Here is a 22502-nt window from a genome sequence, read left to right as displayed (position 1 = left end):
TCACTAGAACTCACAAAAGTTATAGCAATTACTCCATAAAAAATTAATTATCGGACATTGCTATGCCTTAATCCAATATGTCTAGACTTTCCATCGTACACTTGACTATATGCTCTTGCTAAAATTCCTTCACTATCACAATGGATAAAATCGGTGAAATTAGTTTAGGCTAAAAAGATAAACCATAAAGTAAATTTTTTAGCCATTTGGCTACTTTGGTGGCAACAACCAAGGCAATAAATTCGACTACCATGATAAAATTTGTTTTACACATTTGTTTCTTGGACCTCTAAGAAATGACACTCCCACCAAGCATGAAGATCAATCTGCTTGTGGAAGCATGATCTTCTAAACTTGTAATCTAGCTAGCATCCAAATATTCTTTCAATACTAATGGATATCCATTATAGCAAAGATTAAAGTTGATTGTTTTCTTTAAATACCTTAGTATTCAATTTACGCCTTGCCAATGAAAAGTACCTGGATTACTTGTATAACTGTTTAACTTTCCAAATGTTATATCTGGACTTGGACAAGTCATTGCATACATTAAGCAACCAATCACTCATACATATTGTCTTTGATCAACAAACCTACTAGCATTAGGTACTAATTTAATTTAAAGATCCATGGGTGTAGATATCGGTATACAATCACTAAAATCAAACTTTAAGCACATTTTCAATATAGTTTGATTGTGACAAAGTTATGTTATTTTCATCTAAGAATAATTTCATTCCTATTATTGTAGACACTAGATTAAAAATACAATGAACAAAAAAATGATGGAAAGAAAGGGAGAGAGGTACGACTGGCAGGGTGCGGACGCACCCTGCCAGGCACCTCTCTCACCTGCCAGACGCAAAAAATTCGCGTCTGGCAGGTTAGTGGAACTTGCCCCTGGGTGCCCAGGGACAAGGCAGTAGTGGAGCGCCCCCTCCAAAACCCAGAAATCGTGTATAAATGGGAGGGGGAGAACCTGCAGCAAAAGGGGGCTTTCAAAAACGATGGAGAGCAACCAAGGAGCAGAAAAATAGAAGAGGAAGGAGAGCTGGGCAGAAAAAATAGAGAAGAGAGGGAGAGGTGTTCTGCTGCCGGCGCAAGAAGAAGGAGCATCGAACGGAGGAAGAGAGAGAGGAGCGGCGGCTGGCGCGGCACCAGAGAGAGAGGAGCAGCGGCTGGCGCGGCACCAGAGAGAAAGGGAGCAGCAGCAGCGAAGATCTGGCGCGAGGGGAAGGAGCACCGAACGGAGGAAGAGAGAGTGGAGCGGCGGAACATAAATTTGTTAGAATGCTTAATCGGGGACTTATCAAGAATATCTACATATTCTTATGTAGAAAAACTAATAAAGCTAAATTGTAGCCCAATGTCTGTGTTGAGTCCTGGCATATCTACATAAATTTGTTAGAAAAACTAATAAAGCTACTTCATGAATATGTAGATGTGTTTGCATGGTCTTATCAAGATATGCCAGGACTCAACACAGACATTGTAGCCCATAAACTGCCTTTGAAACCTGAATGCAAACCGATTAAGCAAAAGTTGAGAAGAATGAAACCTGAAATGTTGTTGAAAATTAAAGAAGAAGTGAAAAAGCAGTTCGATGCAGGATTCTTGGAAGTAGCTAAGTACCCTGAATGGGTTGCAAATATTGTCCCAGTTCCTAAGAAAGACGGGAAGGTGAGAATGTGTGTGGATTATCGAGACTTGAATAGAGCTAGCCCAAAAGATAATTTTCCTCTTCCCCACATTGACACCCTTGTTGACAATACTGCCCGCCACTCCATGTTTTCCTTTATGGATGGCTTTTCAGGGTATAACCAAATTAAGATGGCACCAGAGGATAGAGAGAAAACTACCTTCATAACTATGTGGGGGACCTTTTGTTATAAGGTAATGCCATTTGGTTTGAAGAATGCCGGGGCAACTTATCAACGAGCTATGGTGACTCTCTTCCATGATATGATGCACAAAGAGGTTGAGGTGTATGTGGATGATATGATTGTAAAAGCTCGCAAAACAGAGGACCATGCGGCTAATCTTGAAAGATTATTTAAGAGGTTACGGAAGTTCCAGCTCAGATTAAATCCGGCAAAGTGCACTTTTGGAGTCACTTCAGGAAAGCTACTGGGTTTCATGGTCAGTGAAAGAGGAATAGAAGTTGACCCAGATAAGGTTCAAGCAATCCGTGATTTGCCCCCTCCCAAGACGCAAAAAGAAGTTAGAGGATTTTTGGGGAGATTAAATTATATAGCCCGGTTCATATCACAACTCACACTCAAATGTGACCCGATCTTCAAACTCCTTCGCAAACACAATCCGGGGGCGTGGAATGAGGAGTGCCAAGTTGCTTTTAACAAAGTTAAAGAATATTTGTTGAGTCCGCCAGTATTGGCACCACCTGTGGTCGGGAGACCCCTCCTCTTATACTTAACGGTAAATGAAGGATCCATGGGATGTGTGTTAGGGCAACATGATGAAACTGGTAAGAAAGAAAGGGCAGTTTACTACTTGAGCAAGAAGTTCACTGAATATGAGTCCAAGTATTCCTCGTTGGAAAAGATGTGTTGTGCTTTAGCATGGACGGCGCATCGACTCAGGCAGTACATGCTATATCATACCACTTGGCTCATTGCAAAATTGGACCCGATTAAATACATCTTCGAGAAACCTTCCTTATCAGGTAGAGTGGCAAGATGGCAAGTGTTATTGTCTGAATATGATATTGTATATGTGTCCCAGAAAGCTATCAAAGGAAGTGCAATCGCAGATTTTCTTGCAGAAAGGGTGGAAGAGGATTATGAACCAATGGAGTTTGAGTTTCCAGATGAGGACTTGATGTCAATATGTCAAACAAGTGGGGAGGAATCAGAGAAAGAGAAGTGGAAGATGTTTTTCGACGGAGCTTCGAATGCCTTGGGGCATGGCATAGGGGTCGTGTTAGTATCACCAGAAGGAGATTATTATCCCGTTATAGCTAAACTCAACTTCTATTGCACCAATAATGTAGCTGAATATGAAGCTTGTGTCATGGGCATTCAAGCAGCAATCGAGAGGAAAATTCACATTTTGGAAGTGTATGGGGACTCTGCTTTGGTTATTTATCAATTGCGAGGAGAATGGGAGACACGTGACTCAAAGTTAGTTCGGTATCACAAGTATGTATCAAAGCTGATTGAAAATTTTGATGAAATTTGCTTCAATCATTTGCCCCGAGAGGAGAACCAAATGGCCGATGCATTAGCCACACTGGCGGCAATGTTCAAAGTTGGTACCAATGTCAAGATCCAACCCATCATGATTAATCTTCGAGAGTGTCCCGCGCACTGCTCTAGTGTAGAAGAAGAAATAGACGGGAAACCGTGGTATCATGATATTGTGCACTATCTCAAATTTCAGCAGTACCCGGATCAAAGCTCAGAAAATGATAAGAAAACCATTAGAAGGTTGGCAATGAATTTCTTCTTGGATGGGAACATCCTATACAAGAGAAGTAGGGATCAAACACTTTTGAGATGCGTGGATTCAGCCGAAGCTCGGAGAATAGTCGAAGAAGTTCACGAAGGAGTTTGTGGAGCACATGCAAGTGGACATAAGTTGGCAAGACAGGTCATGAGGGCGGGGTATTACTGGCTCACGTTGGAAAGGGATTGTATAGACTTCGCTCGAAAGTGTCACAAGTGTCAGATATATGCGGACAGAATCCACACCCCTGCTAATTCACTGCATGTATTGACATCACCATGGCCATTCTCAATGTGGGGCATGGATGTGATTGGGTTGATAACTCCGAAGGCATCAAATGGGCATCGATTTATTCTGGTGGCAATTGACTACTTCACTAAGTGGGTAGAAGCATCATCTTATGCCAATGTGACCCAGAAAGCGGTATGTAAATTCGTCCAAAAAGAAATAATATGCCGCTATGGTCTCCCAGAAAGGATCATCACGGATAACGCTAGTAACCTCAATGGTTCGATGATGAAAGAGGTTTGTGCCAAGTTCAAGATCAAGCATCACAATTCAACACCTTATCGCCCAAAGATGAATGGAGCAGTGGAAGCAGCCAACAAGAACATCAAAAGGATAATTGAAAAGATGACAGATATATACAAAGATTGGCATGAGAAGTTACCTTTTGCTTTGCATGCTTATCGCACAACAGTCCGAACTTCCACGGGAGCTACACCGTTCTCTTTGGTGTATGGGATGGAAGCAGTTTTGCCAATTGAAGTGGAAATTCCTTCCCTTCGGGTCCTCAAAGAAGTACAGTTGGAAGAAGCCGAATGGGTTAATGCTCGTTATGAGCAATTGAATCTCATAGAAGAAAAAAGGTTGACAGCACTTTGCCATGGGCAGTTATATCAAAAGAGAATGATGAGGGCATATGACAAGAAGGCACACTCTCGACAGTTCCGAGAAGGAGAATTAGTATTGAAAAGAATTCTCCCGAACCAGCATGATCTTCGCGGGAAATGGACACCAAATTGGGAAGGACCATTCGTCGTGAAGAAAGCTTTTTCAGGAGGAGCACTAATTTTGGCGGAGATGGACGGAAGGGAGTTTTCCAACCCGGTAAATGCCGATGCTGTCAAGAAATATTTTGCATAAAAAAAAAATAAATAATAATAAAAAAAAAAAAAAAAAAAAAGAGAAAGAAAATTTTCAAGTTGAAAACCTGAAAAGGCAGCTTGAATTTGGGAGATGTGTTTAGGGCGAAAACCTGAAAGGGCGGTCTAGACACGGAAAGGTCCAAATACTACAAAAGCTTAACACAGAAAGGGTGAAGCTCATGATCCGAGATGTTCATACAAAAGGCAAGGGAGCTGACAAATGTGCCTATTTCGGGATAAAATTTTGAGACTACTGTTAATATCTATCGAAACAGTCATTAAGAAAGGACTATATCCCATTTGTATTAATCAATTTTCCCTTGTTCCTTGTCATTATACTTGATTGTAGAAACTTCACTTTTTTCTAATGAAAAATAGCCTTTCACTCCCAACAATGCCCTCATTTCCATTCTGCCAAAAGAGGAGATATGAGTACATTGCATTGCATTTGCCATAAAATTAGAATGATACTTAATAAAGAGCATGATAAAGTAAGAAATGTTTGCAATATGTTGAAAAAAGGATCGTAATTGACAGGGAATGAAATGGAGTCTAGGAAGGGAAAGAAAGGAATGGAATTAGCAATAGAATGGAACACAGTTAAAATGTGAAGAGTGATTGGAACATGCATATGATAGAAAAAGAAAACAGTTATGAGCAATGAATTGAGGAAGACGAGAGATCAGAAATGTGATCAATTCATCCCCATTGATCAAAGAAAAGGCTCTAAAAACACTAAAAAAGGGAAACTAATGAAGATGAATTGACATGTTCAAAATTTTAAAACAATTGAAAAATAGGGAAATTTATCTCTAAAATCATAGGAATTTCAGATGAGGAATTGGTTATTTTTCACCATTTCGGAAAAATGAAAAAGTTTCGTTGCCTCAGTTTTGAGGAGTTCATATTAAGGTTTCAGTGCCTCAGTTTTGAGGAGTTCATATAAAAGTTTCGTTGCCTCAGTTTTGAGGAGTTCATATTAAGGTTTCAGTGCCTCAGTTTTGAGGAGTTCATATAAAAGTTTCGTTGCCTCAGTTTTGAGGAGTTCATATTAAGGTTTCAGTGCCTCAGTTTGGAGAGGTTCATTTTAAAAGTTTCGTTGCCTCATTTTTGGGGAGTTCATTTTTAAAGTTTCGTTGCCTCAGCTTTGAGGAGCTCACTTTTAAAAATTTTCATTGCCTCAGTTTTGAGGAGTTCATCTTAAAAGTCTTGTGACCTCAGTTTTAAGGAATTTATAAAAAAAATATATATATATGAATATAAATATAATAATGATAATAATAAATATATATAATAAAATTTGATAAGAGAATTAAAGAATTTAGTCAAATACAGTGTCTACGTCTTTGCACTATTTCGAATTTTCGAAAAGCTCAAAGAGGGGCAGCTGTAGACACTAGATTAAAAATACAATGAACAAAAAAATGATGGAAAGAAAGGGAGAGAGGTACGACTGGCAGGGTGCGGACGCACCCTGCCAGGCACCTCTCTCACCTGCCAGACGCGAAAAATTCGCGTCTGGCAGGTTAGTGGAACTTGCCCCTGGGTGCCCAGGGACAAGGCAGTAGTGGAGCGCCCCCTCCAAAACCCAGAAATCGGGTATAAATGGGAGGGGGAGAACCTGCAGCAAAAGGGGGCTTTCAAAAACGATGGAGAGCAACCAAGGAGCAGAAAAATAGAAGAGGAAGGAGAGCTGGGCAGAAAAAATAGAGAAGAGAGGGAGAGGTGTTCTGCTGCCGGCGCAAGAAGAAGGAGCATCGAACGGAGGAAGAGAGAGAGGAGCGGCGGCTGGCGCGGCACCAGAGAGAGAGGAGCAGCGGCTGGCGCGGCACCAGAGAGAAAGGGAGCAGCAGCAGCGAAGATCTGGCGCGAGGGGAAGGAGCACCGAACGGAGGAAGAGAGAGTGGAGCGGCGGCTGGCGCGGCACCAGAGAGGGAGGAGCGACGGCTGGCGCGGCACCAGATCTGCAAGTGACGCAGTGCCAGCGACAGTGAAAAATAGAGAAGGAGAAAGGGAGAAGAATGGTGCGTGAAGAAAGAGGGAGGGTCCAAAGATTTAAAATGGCACCGTTTTGACTCACCCCAAGACCCCTTTTGATTACAAAACGACACTGTTTCGGTGTTGGAGGGTGTGGCTATTCATAACAAGGTAAATTTTTTCATTTTTATTATAGATATATTGGCTTGATTTTGTGGTGCTAAGTTTGACTTAAAATATATATATGTATATATAAAATAAAAAAAAAAAGAAGCTAATTGGTTTCGTTAGAGTATTAATTTAGCTAAAGAACATATAATATTTAGCGGATTGTTTGTTTTAAAATATATATATATAAATATGGGAAAAGATGAAATGTGGAACATATTTATGAGATTCATAGTCATGAAAATTTATATAGAGATAATAAGAGTGAAAATAAATTAGGGAGAACTAGAATTAAAATATGATGAAACAAAAATGTGGAAAAATCAAATTAGGTAAAAAGGTAGTTCTATATAAACGGAGAAAGAACAAAATAGAAGGAGATAAAGAACTATTTAATATAGATAAGATAACTGCTCAATTTGATGCCGATGATGGGATAATCGATCGGGATGCGAGAAGTCGCAATCCCGAGCTTATGTTCCCTAGGCTCGGAATCCGAATCAAGGCCCCACCAGTACGATGGGAGGGTCTCGTTTTTAAGATTCTGAAATCCTTAATAAATAAAGAGCTTGATTATACAACAAAAATTATTACTTGATGAAATTAATTGATAAAAAATAAATAATAAGTAATAAAATAATGATAAAATGATAACAATCCAAATATATATAATAATTAATTCGTGAAAATACAATATATATGACATTAAATAAGTAAATAAATAAATTAATAATAATAAAAAATAATAACTAATTTAAAAGTAAGCATCGAATATTAAATGGCATAAAGAAATGCGAAAATAATAAATAAAGACCTTAAGCATTAGGTTTGAATAAAAATCGCTTATGAAAAATATAATAATAATAATAATATAAAAATATATATAAAATAGCACGATAAAAAAATATATAATTTTTATTCATTAAAATAACATAGAATTATAAACAATTCGTCTAACTATAAATGAAAAACAAAGAACTTAGGACAAAAAAATATAAAGTATAAAAAAAAATAATAATAATAATAATAAGAAATAAGGATAGGAAATAGGAAAATAAAATATATAATAAAAATAAAAATAATAAATGATAAAAAATAAAATAATAATAAAATTGTATTAGCATAACATATACATATTGCATCATACATATCATTGCATATCAATATTTTTGGTTTTCAAGCTTAAGCCCCGATAATGGGATCTTTCGGGGATCCTGCGAAGGCGGGTATTTCTCAAAAATTTCCTTAGGTGAAAAGATGTCCTCGGGTCCCACCAGTGTGATGGGAGGGCTCGAGAACCATCTTTAATAAAAGGCTTTTGCTCGAATTAGGTTCATTATGCACAAAATATTATTTTAAAAAGAAAACGTACGATGACCCCGATGACGGGAATTATTCGTCGAATTTGCGAAGGCGAGTTTCTCGGATAATTTCTTAGGTGAGAGAATATCCCGAGTCCCACCAGCATGATGGGCGGATTCAGAAAATATCCTCGATAAAAGGTTATTTGTCCGGCACTTTTATCTCACGCCATGCATTTCATCTCACCACCCATGTGCATTCCATTTTAGGTTAAATAGGAGATAAAAAAATAATAATTAAGGAAATCTAGTGAAATTAAAAATTAAAGCCCAATAGGATAATCTAAAAAATGGTACCGTTCATGGAACGGGCGTCCGAGGGGTGCTAATCCTTCCCCGGGCATAACCGTACTCCCGAACCTAGATCCAGAAAATTGTAGACCGGTTTAAGGTTCTTTTCGGTGGGCTTAAAATTAATTTAAGTTTGCATCGATTAGAATCGAGTCAATAGGTGGCCAATCACACCTATAAAAAAAAAAGGATTGGTGGCGACTCCTAGTTAAATTTTTTAGTGAGTTTTCACATTCACGTCTAGCGGTCGGGTTCCCGGACCCGCACGTTACGACAATTATGACATTCGTTACATCCATACTTTTCATTGCAAAGTTGTTTGACAAAAATTTCATTGTCTCCTTGACTTGTTCCAAATCAGTACAAAAAATTAGCATATCATCCACATATAAGCAAATTATAACACCTTTGCCATTTTGGAATTTGCTATATATGCACTTGTCAGATTCATTTATGTTGTAGCCATTGGCTAAAATAACTTCATCAAATTTTTGATGTTATGGTTTTAGTGCTTGGTTAAGCCCATACAATGACCTGATAAGCTTACAAACCTTATGGTCCTATCCTAGAATAATAAACCTTTTCGGTTGTTTCATATAGACTTCCTTTTCTAATTCACCATTTAAAAATGTTGTCTTGACATCCATTTGGTGAATTACCAACTCATAAATTGATGCAAGGGAGATTAGAAGTCTAATTGTAACAATTCTAGCTATTAGAGCATAAGCATCAAAGTAGTCCATCCTTTACTTTTACATAAAACCTTTGACTACTAATGTTGTTTTGAACTTGTTGATGGTTCCATCCACCTTCATTTTCTTTTTGAAAATCCGTTTACAATCTATTGGTTTGGAACTTGGTGGAAGATCAATCAAAATCCAAGTATTATTTCCCATTATTGAGTCCATCCCACCACTTACTACTTCTTTTCAAAATGTAGAATCATGAGACTTCATTCCATCATCATATATAATGGAGTCCGATTCCAAATTAAAGCAATAAGAAAATTTATATCCCATGTTCCTTCTACAAGGAACAAATAAAAGTCTGGACCAAAATCTTTTGCTTCTCTAGTCTTTTTGCTTTTCCTTATTTTTGGAGTAGATTCATTATTATTTTCATTTTGTTCTAATGGAATGTCATTAGATTGAATTGATTGTAGTGGATGTACTTGTCTTGAAATAGATTTGAATATAGTTTTATCAAATATTGCATCTCTTGATTCAAAAATAGTGTTGAGTAAAATTGAATCATTTGGTTCAATTACTATGAATCTATATGCTTTACTATGTTGTGCATATCCTATGAATATGCATTCTATTCCTCTTTTACCTAATTTTTTTTTTTTGGGTTCCAAAGCTATAACTATAGCTCTACATCCCAAAACTTCGAATAACTAACGTTTGGTCTCTTTTTCTTCCTTTGCTTATATGGGATTATCTTAGGTTCTTTTTGAAGAACTCTATTTAATTAGTGACAAACTGTTATTAAAGCTTCTCTCCAAAAACCTTTTCCAAGACCTGAATATGAAAATATAGCACTTGCCATTTTGGTCAAGGCCTTATTTTTTCATTTTGCCACACCATTATGTTGTACTGTGGTAGGTGTTGAAATATAATGGACTATCTTGGTGGAGGCAAAATAACTTTCGACTATAACATTCTCTACCTCTATCCAATCTAAGCACTTGATAAAAGACTCAAACTGTAATTCAACTTCTGATTTATAAACTTTAAATTTATCAAACACCTCATATTTAGAATGCAGCAAATATAAAAAGCAATATCTAGAGAAATCATCAATAACTGTAATAAAATATTTCTTTCTAGCTAACATGGGCGTACTATGCATATCACAAATATCACTATGTATTAGTTCAAGTAATTTAGTATTTCTTTTAACTTTAGGAAAAGGATTTCTAGCTATTTTTGTTAGCATGCATGTATTACAATAATCAATATTTTAATTAAAATTTGAAATTAAGTCCATTTTATACATATCATCCAATCTTTTATAATTTAAATGGCCTATCTATGATGTCATAAATAAGAGAATTCAATCATATAAGTAGAAACAACAGTCCTATTGTTATTATTATTAATAATATTTAGTTTGAACATTACCTTACATATGTAACCTTCCACAACAAATATTTCCCCTTTGGACAAAATGAATTTATCTGCCTCAAATACAAGCTTGAAACCAAACTTATTCAATAGACTTCCAAATACTAAATTTTTTTTTTCGAACTTCTAGAACATAGTAAAAATCTTTCAAAATTAAAGATTTTTCAGAAGTAAACTCAAGTTTAATTGTCCTTTTTCTTTTAATAGTTGCTATAGAAGAATTTTCCATTTATAGAAAATTTCCATGGTCACTTGGTGCGAAATTCTTGAACAAATTCTTATCATTGCACACATGTTTTTGTTGCTCTTGAATCAACCCACCAAGCATCATTTTCTTCAAGCACATTGAAGCAACAACATTTGAAGAAGTAATTTTCTTTTTCAATTATCAATGTTCTTTCTTGAAATATCTCAGTTTTTTGCAATGGAAGTATGTGCTTTTGTTCTTTCTTTTGAATTTTGAGCCATTAGCAATTTGTTTGAATTTCTTTTTGGTAGGTTTTAGTGGTCTATTCTTCCTCCACAATGTGTATTTTGACTTCGCCAGAAATAACAACGTGTTCTTGTTTCCTATATTCCTCTTTAATTCGAAGATGATTTGCCAACGCTTTAAGAGTTATGTTCTTTTTCTTGTGCTTTAGATTTCTTTTAAAGTCTTTCCATGATGAAGGAGGACACAACTATAGTTTCATCCATGTTCATCTTATATTGTTTAAACTGATTAAGCATTCTTTCAATTTCTCGCAATTGTTCAATAACAAAACGTCTTTTCGACTATTTGATAATTATTAAAGCAACTAACAAGAAATTTTTTACTTGTTGCATCTTTTTGTCATGTGCCTGGCTTTCAATTTGTCTCATAATTCTTTTGCAATAGTTTCATTTTGGTATATGTCAAATAAGCCATCAACCAAGCCATTCAAGATGTCACCTTAGAACATATAATCGACATTGTCCCATTTCTGTGTCTTTCTGGTTGTAGCAACATATTCATTTTCACCCTCTTCTGGTCTAGGTGTAGTCAAATGTAGACAACCTTCAATGTTGAAAGTACGAAATGCAGTTTCTTCTGCCATCTTAGAAAGTTGTCACCATCAAACCAATCCAATTTCACAAAGTTAGAAGCCAATTCTCTTAGTGTTCCACTTATAGCAACCATTGTTGAAACGAAATAAAGCCTTAAGATTGTTTCATCATCAAACTGAAAAATACTGAACAGGCTTTATGGAATGTAACAATGCCTTTGTCCTTAAGGTTTTATTTGTCTCCTTTAATTGTGTGCAAAATGGTTGCAGGTGATAAACCTCGAGGATACAATGAAGCCCAATGATTAACTATGTTTTGTGCTGACAAAGTCAATTTATTGAACATCCACTAATGTATGACAAGATTATTTAGACTTCTATATGATTCTCTGCACTAAAATGATATAGAAGAAAATCTGTAAAAGTATTTAAAACAGAAGAGATATTGTTCTATCATTGTTTCTGTGTCTTTTCATAAGTCTTATTTATAAGCAATTGAGACAATTTTCTAATAGACACAATTGTGTCTATTTCAGACTGAATCTATTTCTCTATGTTTCTAGTAGTTATGTTTGTTGGTTTTCTAGAAGACATTATTTTTCAAACCGCAAACATAACTGTTATGTCTGTTTCCAATTATTAAAGTTATCTGTTGATAAAAAATCAAAAAATAATTTGGCTAAATACTTAAATAAGCCCCTGAACTATATAAAAAGTCAATTAGGCCTCTATCCTTTTATTACATTCAAATAAGCCCATGAATTTTAATTTTGGATTAGATAATCCCTTTTCACTAATTATTGATTAACGGAGGTTAGTCAATTGTGCACTAGGCAATTTTAGGCCACGTCATTTGCCATGTGGCATGTTGATGTGTCATTTTGATTATGCCAGTGCCACTTGGCATTAAAACTTGCTATCAGGAATTAGAGTTTCCTTTTTTATCCACCAAATTTTTAAAAATAATTAGGTTAGGGATTTGAAAAAAAAATAAAGAAAAAACGTAATTGCTTCAAATTAAGTCTTGATTATTCTTAACATAGGGTTTTTAACCAAGAAAAGCAATTGGATTTAAAAAAAAAAAAACCCAAACGCCATGGTTCAGAGATTATCTAAACGAGAAAGACATTTGAGAAGTCTTTTATAGCCATAATAGTTTTAGAATGAATATCTACTTAAGGCCTGGGAGACTTATCTTCAATTTGTATTTGTTTTTCAACTTAATGAATTTCAAAAAAAGGGTTAAATTTTATTCTTATAACTTTGTGTTAGGGTTACAAGGAGTGCTTCATTTAAGGTTGGGAGGTTCAACTTTGATTTCGGAAGAATATTTCTCTTCAATATATGGGATATGCTAATCATCAGTATTAGGCTTCGAATTCTCATTCTCACTAAGTTTCCAGTTGTGAAGCAATGCCATAATCAGCTATGAAGGGGATGGATTGATTTGTGAGAGAAAGGCTTTCTTGAAGGGTTGATCTTCTCATTCTAAACCTCATGCTAGAAGGTTTTATCGAAAGCTTGGACAGTTCTAGCAAGAAACCTGATCTATTTGCTCTAAACCCCATCTCAGAAATCCTGGAACTACAAGTTCTATAGAAAGCCTAGATAGTTCTAGCCCCTACACAGTTCTAGCAAGATACTGTCAGACAAGCTTGAACGGTTCATCATTATGGTTTTTAATGTTCTTTTTTTTCTTCTACTGAAAGAGAAGTTTTGGCAGATTATTCACTTAGGCAGGAGATAAGGAAGAGGAGTGTTGCATATTTAAAAGGAGTAATTTTACTTTGAGAAGGATGGTTATTCTCTTTAATATGGAAATTAACATAAATTTGCACACATAAAATAAAATGACACGTCAACATGCCATGTCACAGATGACGTGATATAAAATTGCCAATTGTAATGTTAATTTACATTAGTCAACAGTTAGTGAGAAGAGCTTGTTTGAACGTAATAAAATAATAGGGGTTTAATTAACTTTTTTTGTATAGTTCAAGGACTTATCTTAGTATTTATTTAAATAATTTTTTTTGAAAGTATAATTTTATTTCATCATGAAATATCAAAATATTACAATATGAGAAAACAATTTAGCTAAGCAAGACCTCTCACATTGTAAAGAACCTACTGAGCCTCGTTAGAAACCTATTTATGGGAAAACCCAGTGGGACAAAACCCATAAAAAGGAAAAAAAGAGTACCCATTAAACTTGCCAAACTAATGTCGATAATTATTTTCATATGTTGTCAATATCACTCCTAATTGCAGCTTGAATTGACACATGAATAGTGGATATTTCCCTCTAGACAATTTGATCCACACCTAGCCCTTGAACTGTCTTTGCAATCTCGTGAGCCACCAAATTAACCGTCTTCCTGCAATGCTTGATCATTGAAAAATTTATCTAGCTTAATACTGAGCAACAATCTCAATAATGTGCCCCATCTCACCATTAAACTATTTACCCTTAATCCAATCAACTACTTGTACACAATCAAGCTCAACCTCCGAAACTTATACATATTCCAGTTGACATATTGTCACGCCCCAGACCCGAGACATGACAGACGCCGCATACCTGTAAGGTATAATCCTACAGACATGCAAGGCTCTAAAATATATATCTTAAACTATTACTAAAAGAGACTGATATACCTGAAGAATTTAGTGATTTATAAACTATATCTGTTGACAGAATTTCCAAATATCATAATTCGACAATATTCAAAATTAAATCTCCAAAACCATAAAGCTACTAAGTCAAGATAAAAGTCTGAATACTAATTAAGATAGTACGATGTTCATAATATTTAAATAAATCCTAGATAATTTAAGTGCTACTAAATTAAACATCACTCCCCAAAGTTCCCGCGTGGTTGACCAAATCACAACCTGAAAAAAAATTTGAAGGAAGGGGTGAGTCCAACTACTCAGCAAGTAACTAACATCCCTTCAGTCGGATTAAGCATGCTTAAAACATTCAGGGCAAAATATCATTTACAAATGCCAAGACAAAATATTGGATAATCTTATTTGGAATCACATACTTCAAAATTTGCGCATTCAAATAACAGAACAAATATATTCACAATATTTAACTTTTAATGGTCTCCTGTAACATGCTACGACCACACTTAACCCCTGTGGCATAGGTCAGAAATAGAACCACAATTAACCCCAGTGGCATGGGTCAGAAGAAGCAACCATTGGCTGCACTGAACAGATATCACAGATACCACTATTCTGTAACCGGTGGTGCGGTTGGGAGATCGATCTCTAATCACAGAATACATGTCGACATGGCCAACATTTAACCCCCATTGGCAGGGTCAGAGCATAGCCATACTAGGAGACAAAACAGAAATATATATTTTTAGATTACCCAAAATTCATAAAACAGTATATCAAATTTCTCAAGCGTATCTCATACACCACAAAAGCATATTTGTTTCAGACTAAATATTTGTATTTATATTTGCGAAATCATATATGCATACATTATACAAAGTCATATATATTTCGAAATCAGATAGCAGGCTTTGCATAAGCAACATTCTAAATCCAACATATAAACTCATATACATATACATTTTGCATACTTAACTCGATTTTAATAAATCATAGGACAAAATATTATATCTCATGTACAAATTCAGATTGGAGCTAATTTTTAAGGTGTGAAAACACCGAAGGGATATCAGTCACTTACTTGATCTCGTAAATTTTACTTTCAAGTAGCAAATCCGAAAATCCTCTTAGTAGCCTAGTATTTCGAGAAACACAAAAATCAGAACTAAATTTGCAAACAGATTCTACAAGGCGACTTTTCGTTGACCATCCTAAGCACTTAGGGTGTGTAGCGACTCCTATTACAATTTATGAACTTTTTTTTTTTTTGTTAATAAGGTAATATATTATTATTATTTATATTTTTGAATTAAACAAAATTTCCAATAAAGTTGAGAACTAAACTTAAATCATAAAATCAGTAAGGACTTTAAATTTCAGATAGAGAAATAATACTAATTTCACTTGTAAAAATCATATTTGTAATTAATTTCATAAATTTTGATATTTTAATAAAATCTACTAATTTAAGAAATAAATTTATAAAATATAAAGATAAATACTTCTTAACATAAAAATACAGTAGAAATCACATATCCAATATTTATGAAATTTACAATAGAATTTATCACATAATAATTAAAATCAATTTTTAAAACAAATTTAAAAAAAAGAAATTTTCTGTTTTCTGGAATTTCCAGAATCTGGATGGCCATTTGGCTTACTTCAAGCTCTCATATCTTTTAACCCGAATTATATCCAGTGATGAAATCAACACCAATTTAAATTATGCATATCATACTACAAGTCCAAAATTTGTTTCGATTAAAAAGACCATAAGATTCCTAAGTTTCGAAAGCCAAAATTCAAGAAATCATCACAGAAATACCCAGATTTCTGGGTTTTCAGTATCAATGAGCCTACTTTGAGGCTTTAATTCTCTTAACACAGGAAGCCTCTAACCAAGACATTGACGCCAAATTAAACATCTAATTTCATACTTCAAAAGCCCTCAAAGAAACGACCAAAAATGTCACCGGAATATGGAGTTCCGGTGACCCAAAGTCGGGCTGTCAAAACTGTTGAAAATCAGATTTCTAATTAACTTCAAAAATTCATATATTCCTAACCATAAGGCCAAACAAGATGCTACAAAAACCATTGGAAAGGTCTTTTCAAGACCTTTCCATTGGTACCCATCATGCTACCGGAAAGTCATCAGAAAAGTGCCGGATTTAAATAAAAATAAAAAAAATAAGAAAATATATCTAATTTAGGGTTTTTGTACCCAAATAATGAAAATATAATTCCCAAACATACTTTAATCAGCAATCTCTTTCCCTCTCCTCTGTCTTTCTTCTTCCCTGATATTAAGTTTTTCTGACTGTCTGTTGTTTGAATCTGATGAATGAACTAACGTAAGTTGTTGTCTGTTCTTTTAAAACTTATAAACTACCTAACCCCACTAACTTAAATGGGATAAATAAACTGACCCTTAATCCCACTAACTTAAACGTGATAATAAAACTGACTTAATTAAACTTCTTCTTTTACTTAAAGACCCTTTCTTCTATTTTATTTATTTATTAAGACACCCAAGGTCATAATTGTAAATAAATAAAATACTAAAATAATATCTACTTATTATCTTTATAAAACTATAGCTTAATAATTTTAATTTAATTTTTTTTTTTTAATAAATACTTTGTGAGGGGTATTACACATATCACCAGTGCCCAAAATGAGCTTTAAGCTCGGCTACAGCTGCACTAGAGTAATGTGCTATCTTCGACCCTCTTCCAAGCAAGAATTCCCCATTATGACCTCTCACAATGAACCCTGCCCCTACTTGTTTACCTCCATTTTCAACAAAAGTGGAGGCATCACAATTATTTTTGATGTGGATTGGAGGTCGCCATTTAATCTCATTAGATACATTAGGTAGTGAAACTGGATTTGAGGCAGCTACAGTAGACCTATACTGTCGACACATATCATAACCCAATTCCACGCATTCATTCAGTTCCTTCCTCTCCTGCTTAAAAATTGTTGCATTTCTTCCTTTCCAAAGAGCTTAAAAAACACAGATAATCTCCTCTACAGCATCCTTGTTGAGGCGTTGTAACAAAATGTTTAACCATTCCCCTGTCCAAGAGAATTGCAGCGGAATGTCTCTAAAACCCCATTGTGAATATAGCCAAGCAGCTCTAGCAAACGAACATTTGCAGAAAATATGAAAATCAGTTTCTAAATTCACTCCACAAAATGGACAATAGGCTTAATATTAATTCTTCTTCGGATCAAAGCCTCTCTAGTAGGAAGATAGCCAATCAACACCTTCCATATAAATAAAATTATTTTACTTGGTAATTTGAGTGACCATAATTTTCTCCACATCAAAACATCATTATTAGATGAACTTGATGCATGAGTATCTTCTACCCCAGAGCAAAGTAATCGATATGCCAAACGTACCTTATATTCACCATCACTACTATTATTCCATACCAATTGATCCACTGGCCTTCTTTCTTGATGGCAATGATAGAATAAGATCCATTTCATACGGAGGAAAGCATTCACTTATTTTCACCTCATCACATAACATTTGGTCATCCAAAATACACTCACATACCTTTGTTGAGTCTGTCACCATATCACTACATGAAACAACCAACCTAGTGGTCTCATAAGGTATCCCATTGTTCCTTTTAACCAAAATCGTCCTCCCATCACCAACTCTCCAGTAGGATCTTTTGTAAATAATTTTTAATTGCCCTGCTAAGTGCCAATATAGATAATTAAATATTAAATTTAATTAATTTCAAACCTCTCAAGTCCAAAAAACTTATCTATGATCCATTACTTATTAAAGTCCAACAACAATGAACCTATACTCCAGTCCCACATTCATTATTATTGAAAATATCCGACACCAACAGCACCTCAATTGGAAATATCTTATCCAGACTCGTTCAGAACAAGCTGGTTTTCAGCTTTCTTTGTCAATCGTTATTTGAGCAACGCAGGAGAATTAATGATAAGCCCACTTACAATTTCTGCATTTAATAGAAAATTGTCAGTAGACCTACCATTTTCTAGGAGCATCTGTTTCATCATTTCGGGTGGTCTCAGTAATATCCTAAAATTTCCAAAACATTCTTTCATATTTGAAGAAATAAGTGCAACATGAGATAATCAATGGAGACGATTTCATTCTTTCTTGTATATTTACTTGTTTTCTCCATCTTAAGGACTGCTACTGCAGTAGATACTCTCTTTCCAAGTCAATCCATTAAAGATGGTGAAACTCTAGTTTCAGCTGATGGGAACTTTGAACTGGGATTTTTCAGCCCTACAGTAAGTTCCACAAGTCGATTTTTAGGAATATGGTACAAGAAAGTATCTAATGGAACGGTTGTATGGGTGTCAAATAGAGAAACTCCAATTTCTGATAATAAAGGAGTCTTACTTTTCTCCAACCATGGAATTCTTTCGCTTCTGAATAGCACAAATAGCACTGTTTGGTCATCTAATACATCAAAAGCTGCACAAGAACCCGTTGCTCATCTTCTCAACTCAGGAAATCTTGTAGTAAAAGATGGAAAAGACAAAAACCCAGCTGAAGACAATCTATGGCAGAGTTTTGATTATCCTTGTGATACTTTTCTTCCAGGAATGAAAATCGGGAAGAACTTAGTGACAGGTTTCGAGTGGTTTCTGTCATCCTGGAAAAGTATAGATGATCCTGCTCCAGGCCAATACTTTGTACGTATAAATATCAGTGGATATCCACAACTAGTAATTGAGAAGGGATCTAAAATAGTGTACAGAGGAGGATCATGGAATGGTCTTCACTTTACAGGGATGAAAGCGAATGCAATATTTCCTGTCAAACTTGAATTTAAGTTGAATGAGAATGAAGTCTATTACACTAGTGAGCCAAAAAACAGTTCAGTAGTTACTAGGACCATGCTGAACCCATCAGGCTTTGGTCAGATCCTTATATGGAGTGATAAACTACGTGATTGGGAGTCTTTATCAACGTCAAATCTTGATCAGTGTTCGAACTATGCCCTTTGTGGAGCATACGCTACCTGCAATGGAAATGACTTTCCAGGTGTGTGTTCATGCTTGGAAGGGTTCACGCCCAAATTAGTAGGAAAGTGGAATTCAGGAGTTTGGTATGATGGGTGTGTTAGAAGAACTCCATTGGTTTGTAACAAAAGAGATAGCTATCACAAGCACACGGGTTTGAAATTGCCAGACACGTCCCATTCCAAGGTTAACAAGACCATGAACATCAAAGAATGTAGACAGTTATGTTTGAGTGATTGCTCTTGCACTGCATATACCAATTCAGATATCAGAGAGGGGGGAAGCGGATGCCTGCTGTGGTTTGGTGATCTGTTGGACATGAGAGATGATTGGGGGCAGGATGGGCAAGACCTTTATATTCGACTTGCTGCTTCTGAAATAGGTACTTGTCCTCTTCTTTTCACCGTGGATCGTGTTGAAATCTTTTCTTTTTTTTTCCAATATCTATTCATGAAATTATATCCTGAGGGTTTTGGTGTAGAGGAAGTAGGATTTAGAGGTAAGAATCAATAAGAGTAGAAAACAGAGAACATTTTTCAGGTACTTTGCTCATGAAAGAAGGAAGAAAATAGGGGATATTGTTGCTTTTTCCACTCCTTATTTCTCTTAAAGCTTTTCCTTGTGCATTCCAAAGTTTGTACAGTATCAGTTTGCCTGTTGCAGAATTATTTATTCTAATAAAATCGCACCAAAACTGACAGCCATGTCTCTGACTTCATCTCGAATCTTTCAGCTAATATCGCACGAAAAAGGCAGTCCACGGAGAAAGAGCGAGTAGCAATTATAGTCGGCTCTGTCATAATAGGAATGGGAATGCTGATACTACCTGTCTTGTGTATACGGTGGAGGAAACGTAATAAGAAAGGTAAATAAACTTGATTACTTATGTTGAAACTTAAGAAAAGGCCACTTATCCGGCATAAATTGTCGTTTCAGGATTGACAAAAAAGAATCACACAATGGACTCTGATGAAAAGGAGAACGAAGAGATGGAATTGCCATTATTTACTTTTGGGACCATAGCCAATGCGACAAATAACTTTTCTGTCGATAACTTGCTGGGAAAAGGTGGATTTGGACCAGTATACAAGGTAAAGCAATACTATGCTACCGGGGCTTTATTCAAGTTCTGCAGCATATAAATTTCTTATAAGTAAAACATTTATTTGTTATGGTATTAAGGGTACACTGGAAGAGGGGCAAGAGATAGCAGTAAAGAGACTGTCAAAGAATTCGGGACAAGGACTGAAAGAATTCAAAAATGAAGTTATTTTGATCGCCAAACTTCAGCACCGCAATCTTGTAAAGCTTCTTGGCTGTTGCATTCAAGGAGATGAAAAGTTGTTAATCTATGAATACATGGCCAACAAAAGTTTGGACTACTTTATTTTTGGTTTGGTCCTTCAATTCCTTTCATGTTTCATAATCTTATTTTTGGGATACCTTCTCTTTAAGGATTCTATTAATGGTTTGGCTAACATGGAAAACTGAATCAGATCAAACAAGAAGCAAACTACTAGACTGGAGTAAACGAGTGAATATTATTGGTGGAATTGCTCGAGGACTTCTTTATCTTCATCAAGACTCTAGACTTAGAATAATCCACAGAGATCTCAAGTCCGGTAACATTTTACTGGATAATGCAATGAACCCAAAAATATCAGATTTTGGCTTAGCTAGAACATTTTGGGGAGAGCAAACTGAGGCCAAAACAAATAGACTAGTCGGAACATAGTAAGTACAGAGTAAATCAAATCTTTCTTTATGGCTATCCTTTAAGTTGTTATTAAATTGTTTCCACAACAATTTTGCAGTGGTTATATGTCTCCCGAGTATGCCATTGATGGAGTTTTCTCAATGAAATCTGATGTCTTTAGCTTTGGGGTTCTTGTCCTTGAGATAGTAAGTGGAAAGAAGAACAGGGGATTTTCCCACCCAGATCATGAGCACAATCTTCTCGGACATGTAAAGTTAAATGTTGAGATTGTTAATCATGTTGAATTTCCAAGGCAGAAATCATAATTCTGAATTTCTGAAATTTCAGGCATGGAGATTATGGACAGAAAAGAGGCCAATGGAACTGATTGATGATGCTCTTGGGGACTTTCGCTTGCCATCTGAAGTGCTGCGATGCATTCATGTGGGATTATTGTGCGTGCAGCAACGACCAGAAGATAGACCAAACATGTCTTCTGTAATTCTAATGCTAGGCAGTGAAAGTGCATTGCCTCAACCAAAGCAGCCAGGGTTTTTCACAGAGAGGAATCTGCCTGAAGCTGAGTCTTCAACAAGCAACTGTAAATCATCTTCTGCAAATGAGTGCACCGTTACGCTGTTAGAGCCACGGTAGTTGGATTTGTCACTTGACAAATGGAGGTAGGGGCAGCTTGGCTTTTGGTTAAGACCTGATCAGGAAGAAAACAAGAATGGATGAGATGATACTCCATTTGCACAGTGATGAGCTAAGATATGCATGCATCACATTCTTTATTTAATTACCTTCAGGATGCTGGAGCAATATCTTTCTTCTCTCTGAACCCCAAAAATATTAAAAATAATTAATCCAAATACTCATATTGATTTGTCAGATTAATCATACTTATTTAATTTTTAATTAAAGTTGTCTAGTTTTTATTGGTTTCTTAAAGAATCTTATCGAAACACAATTATTATTATGAAAATTAGATTACTCTAAAACAAGATAATCACATCACATCAGTACACCAAAACATAAACCGCATGAGCATGACCATAAATCTGCTGAAATTATAGTTTTGATAAATAAGTTTATATAGCGACCGCCTTAATTGAGGATAATTTAATAAATTTCCTTCTCAACAAATTTAAAAATAATCCAAATTAAATAAGTAGTTAATTTATCTATGATGTAAATACAAAAGTTAATAATCTAATGGTGAAGGAAACTTACAGCAGGTAATGTTGAAAACAGAGGATACGAAACTAGTAATTTGAAATTGACTTGGAAACTCATTTCAAAGTCAATTCACTTTCATCCTTAAAGAATTAAGTTTTTTTTATATAATCTAAAATCATATGTAAAACACAAAATGATTTGGTTTGCTTCGATTTTAATAATATAAAAAATGTGTATACACTTGTCTGAATTATGGAAATTGATTTTTTAAAATAACGAATTTAGATTCAAAACTTAAAAGGAATGTATGATTTATGGACGAGAGAGAACTATATATTTTTCATCAAGTTTAATAAAAATATAAGATTAAGTAGACATTCAGACACATGTATAATCTC

The 22502-nt window shown here is 35.3% G+C and overlaps 1 protein-coding gene across 3 annotated transcripts; it reads left to right on the top strand.

The window, feature by feature from the left end:
• The first annotated feature begins 18244 nt into the window (after window positions 1-18244).
• On the top strand, window positions 18245-21848 carry LOC18593773 (G-type lectin S-receptor-like serine/threonine-protein kinase At4g27290). Of its 3 annotated transcripts, none has more exons than XM_088808071.1 (7): window positions 18245-19611; window positions 19963-20094; window positions 20166-20320; window positions 20412-20622; window positions 20726-20963; window positions 21044-21131; window positions 21274-21848. In XM_088808071.1, the coding sequence occupies exons 1-7, from the start codon at window positions 18333-18335 to the stop codon at window positions 21577-21579; spliced, it is 2409 nt and encodes an 802-aa protein (XP_088664197.1). In that variant the 5' UTR covers window positions 18245-18332; the 3' UTR covers window positions 21580-21848. The 3 variants fall into 3 exon arrangements, with proteins under 3 accessions (XP_088664197.1, XP_088664196.1, XP_088664198.1); XM_088808070.1 differs by having other exon boundaries at window positions 21044-21194; XM_088808072.1 differs by having other exon boundaries at window positions 21044-21199; window positions 21274-21459.
• The last annotated feature ends 654 nt before the right edge of the window (window positions 21849-22502 follow it).

Source organism: Theobroma cacao, chromosome 7 (genome assembly GCF_053813885.1).
Source record: "Theobroma cacao isolate CCN51 chromosome 7, ASM5381388v1, whole genome shotgun sequence".
In the NCBI taxonomy this organism is placed as follows: Eukaryota; Viridiplantae; Streptophyta; class Magnoliopsida; order Malvales; family Malvaceae; genus Theobroma; species Theobroma cacao.
Note: the sequence above shows the minus strand (reverse complement) of the source record. Positions and strands in the feature narration are given on the sequence as shown.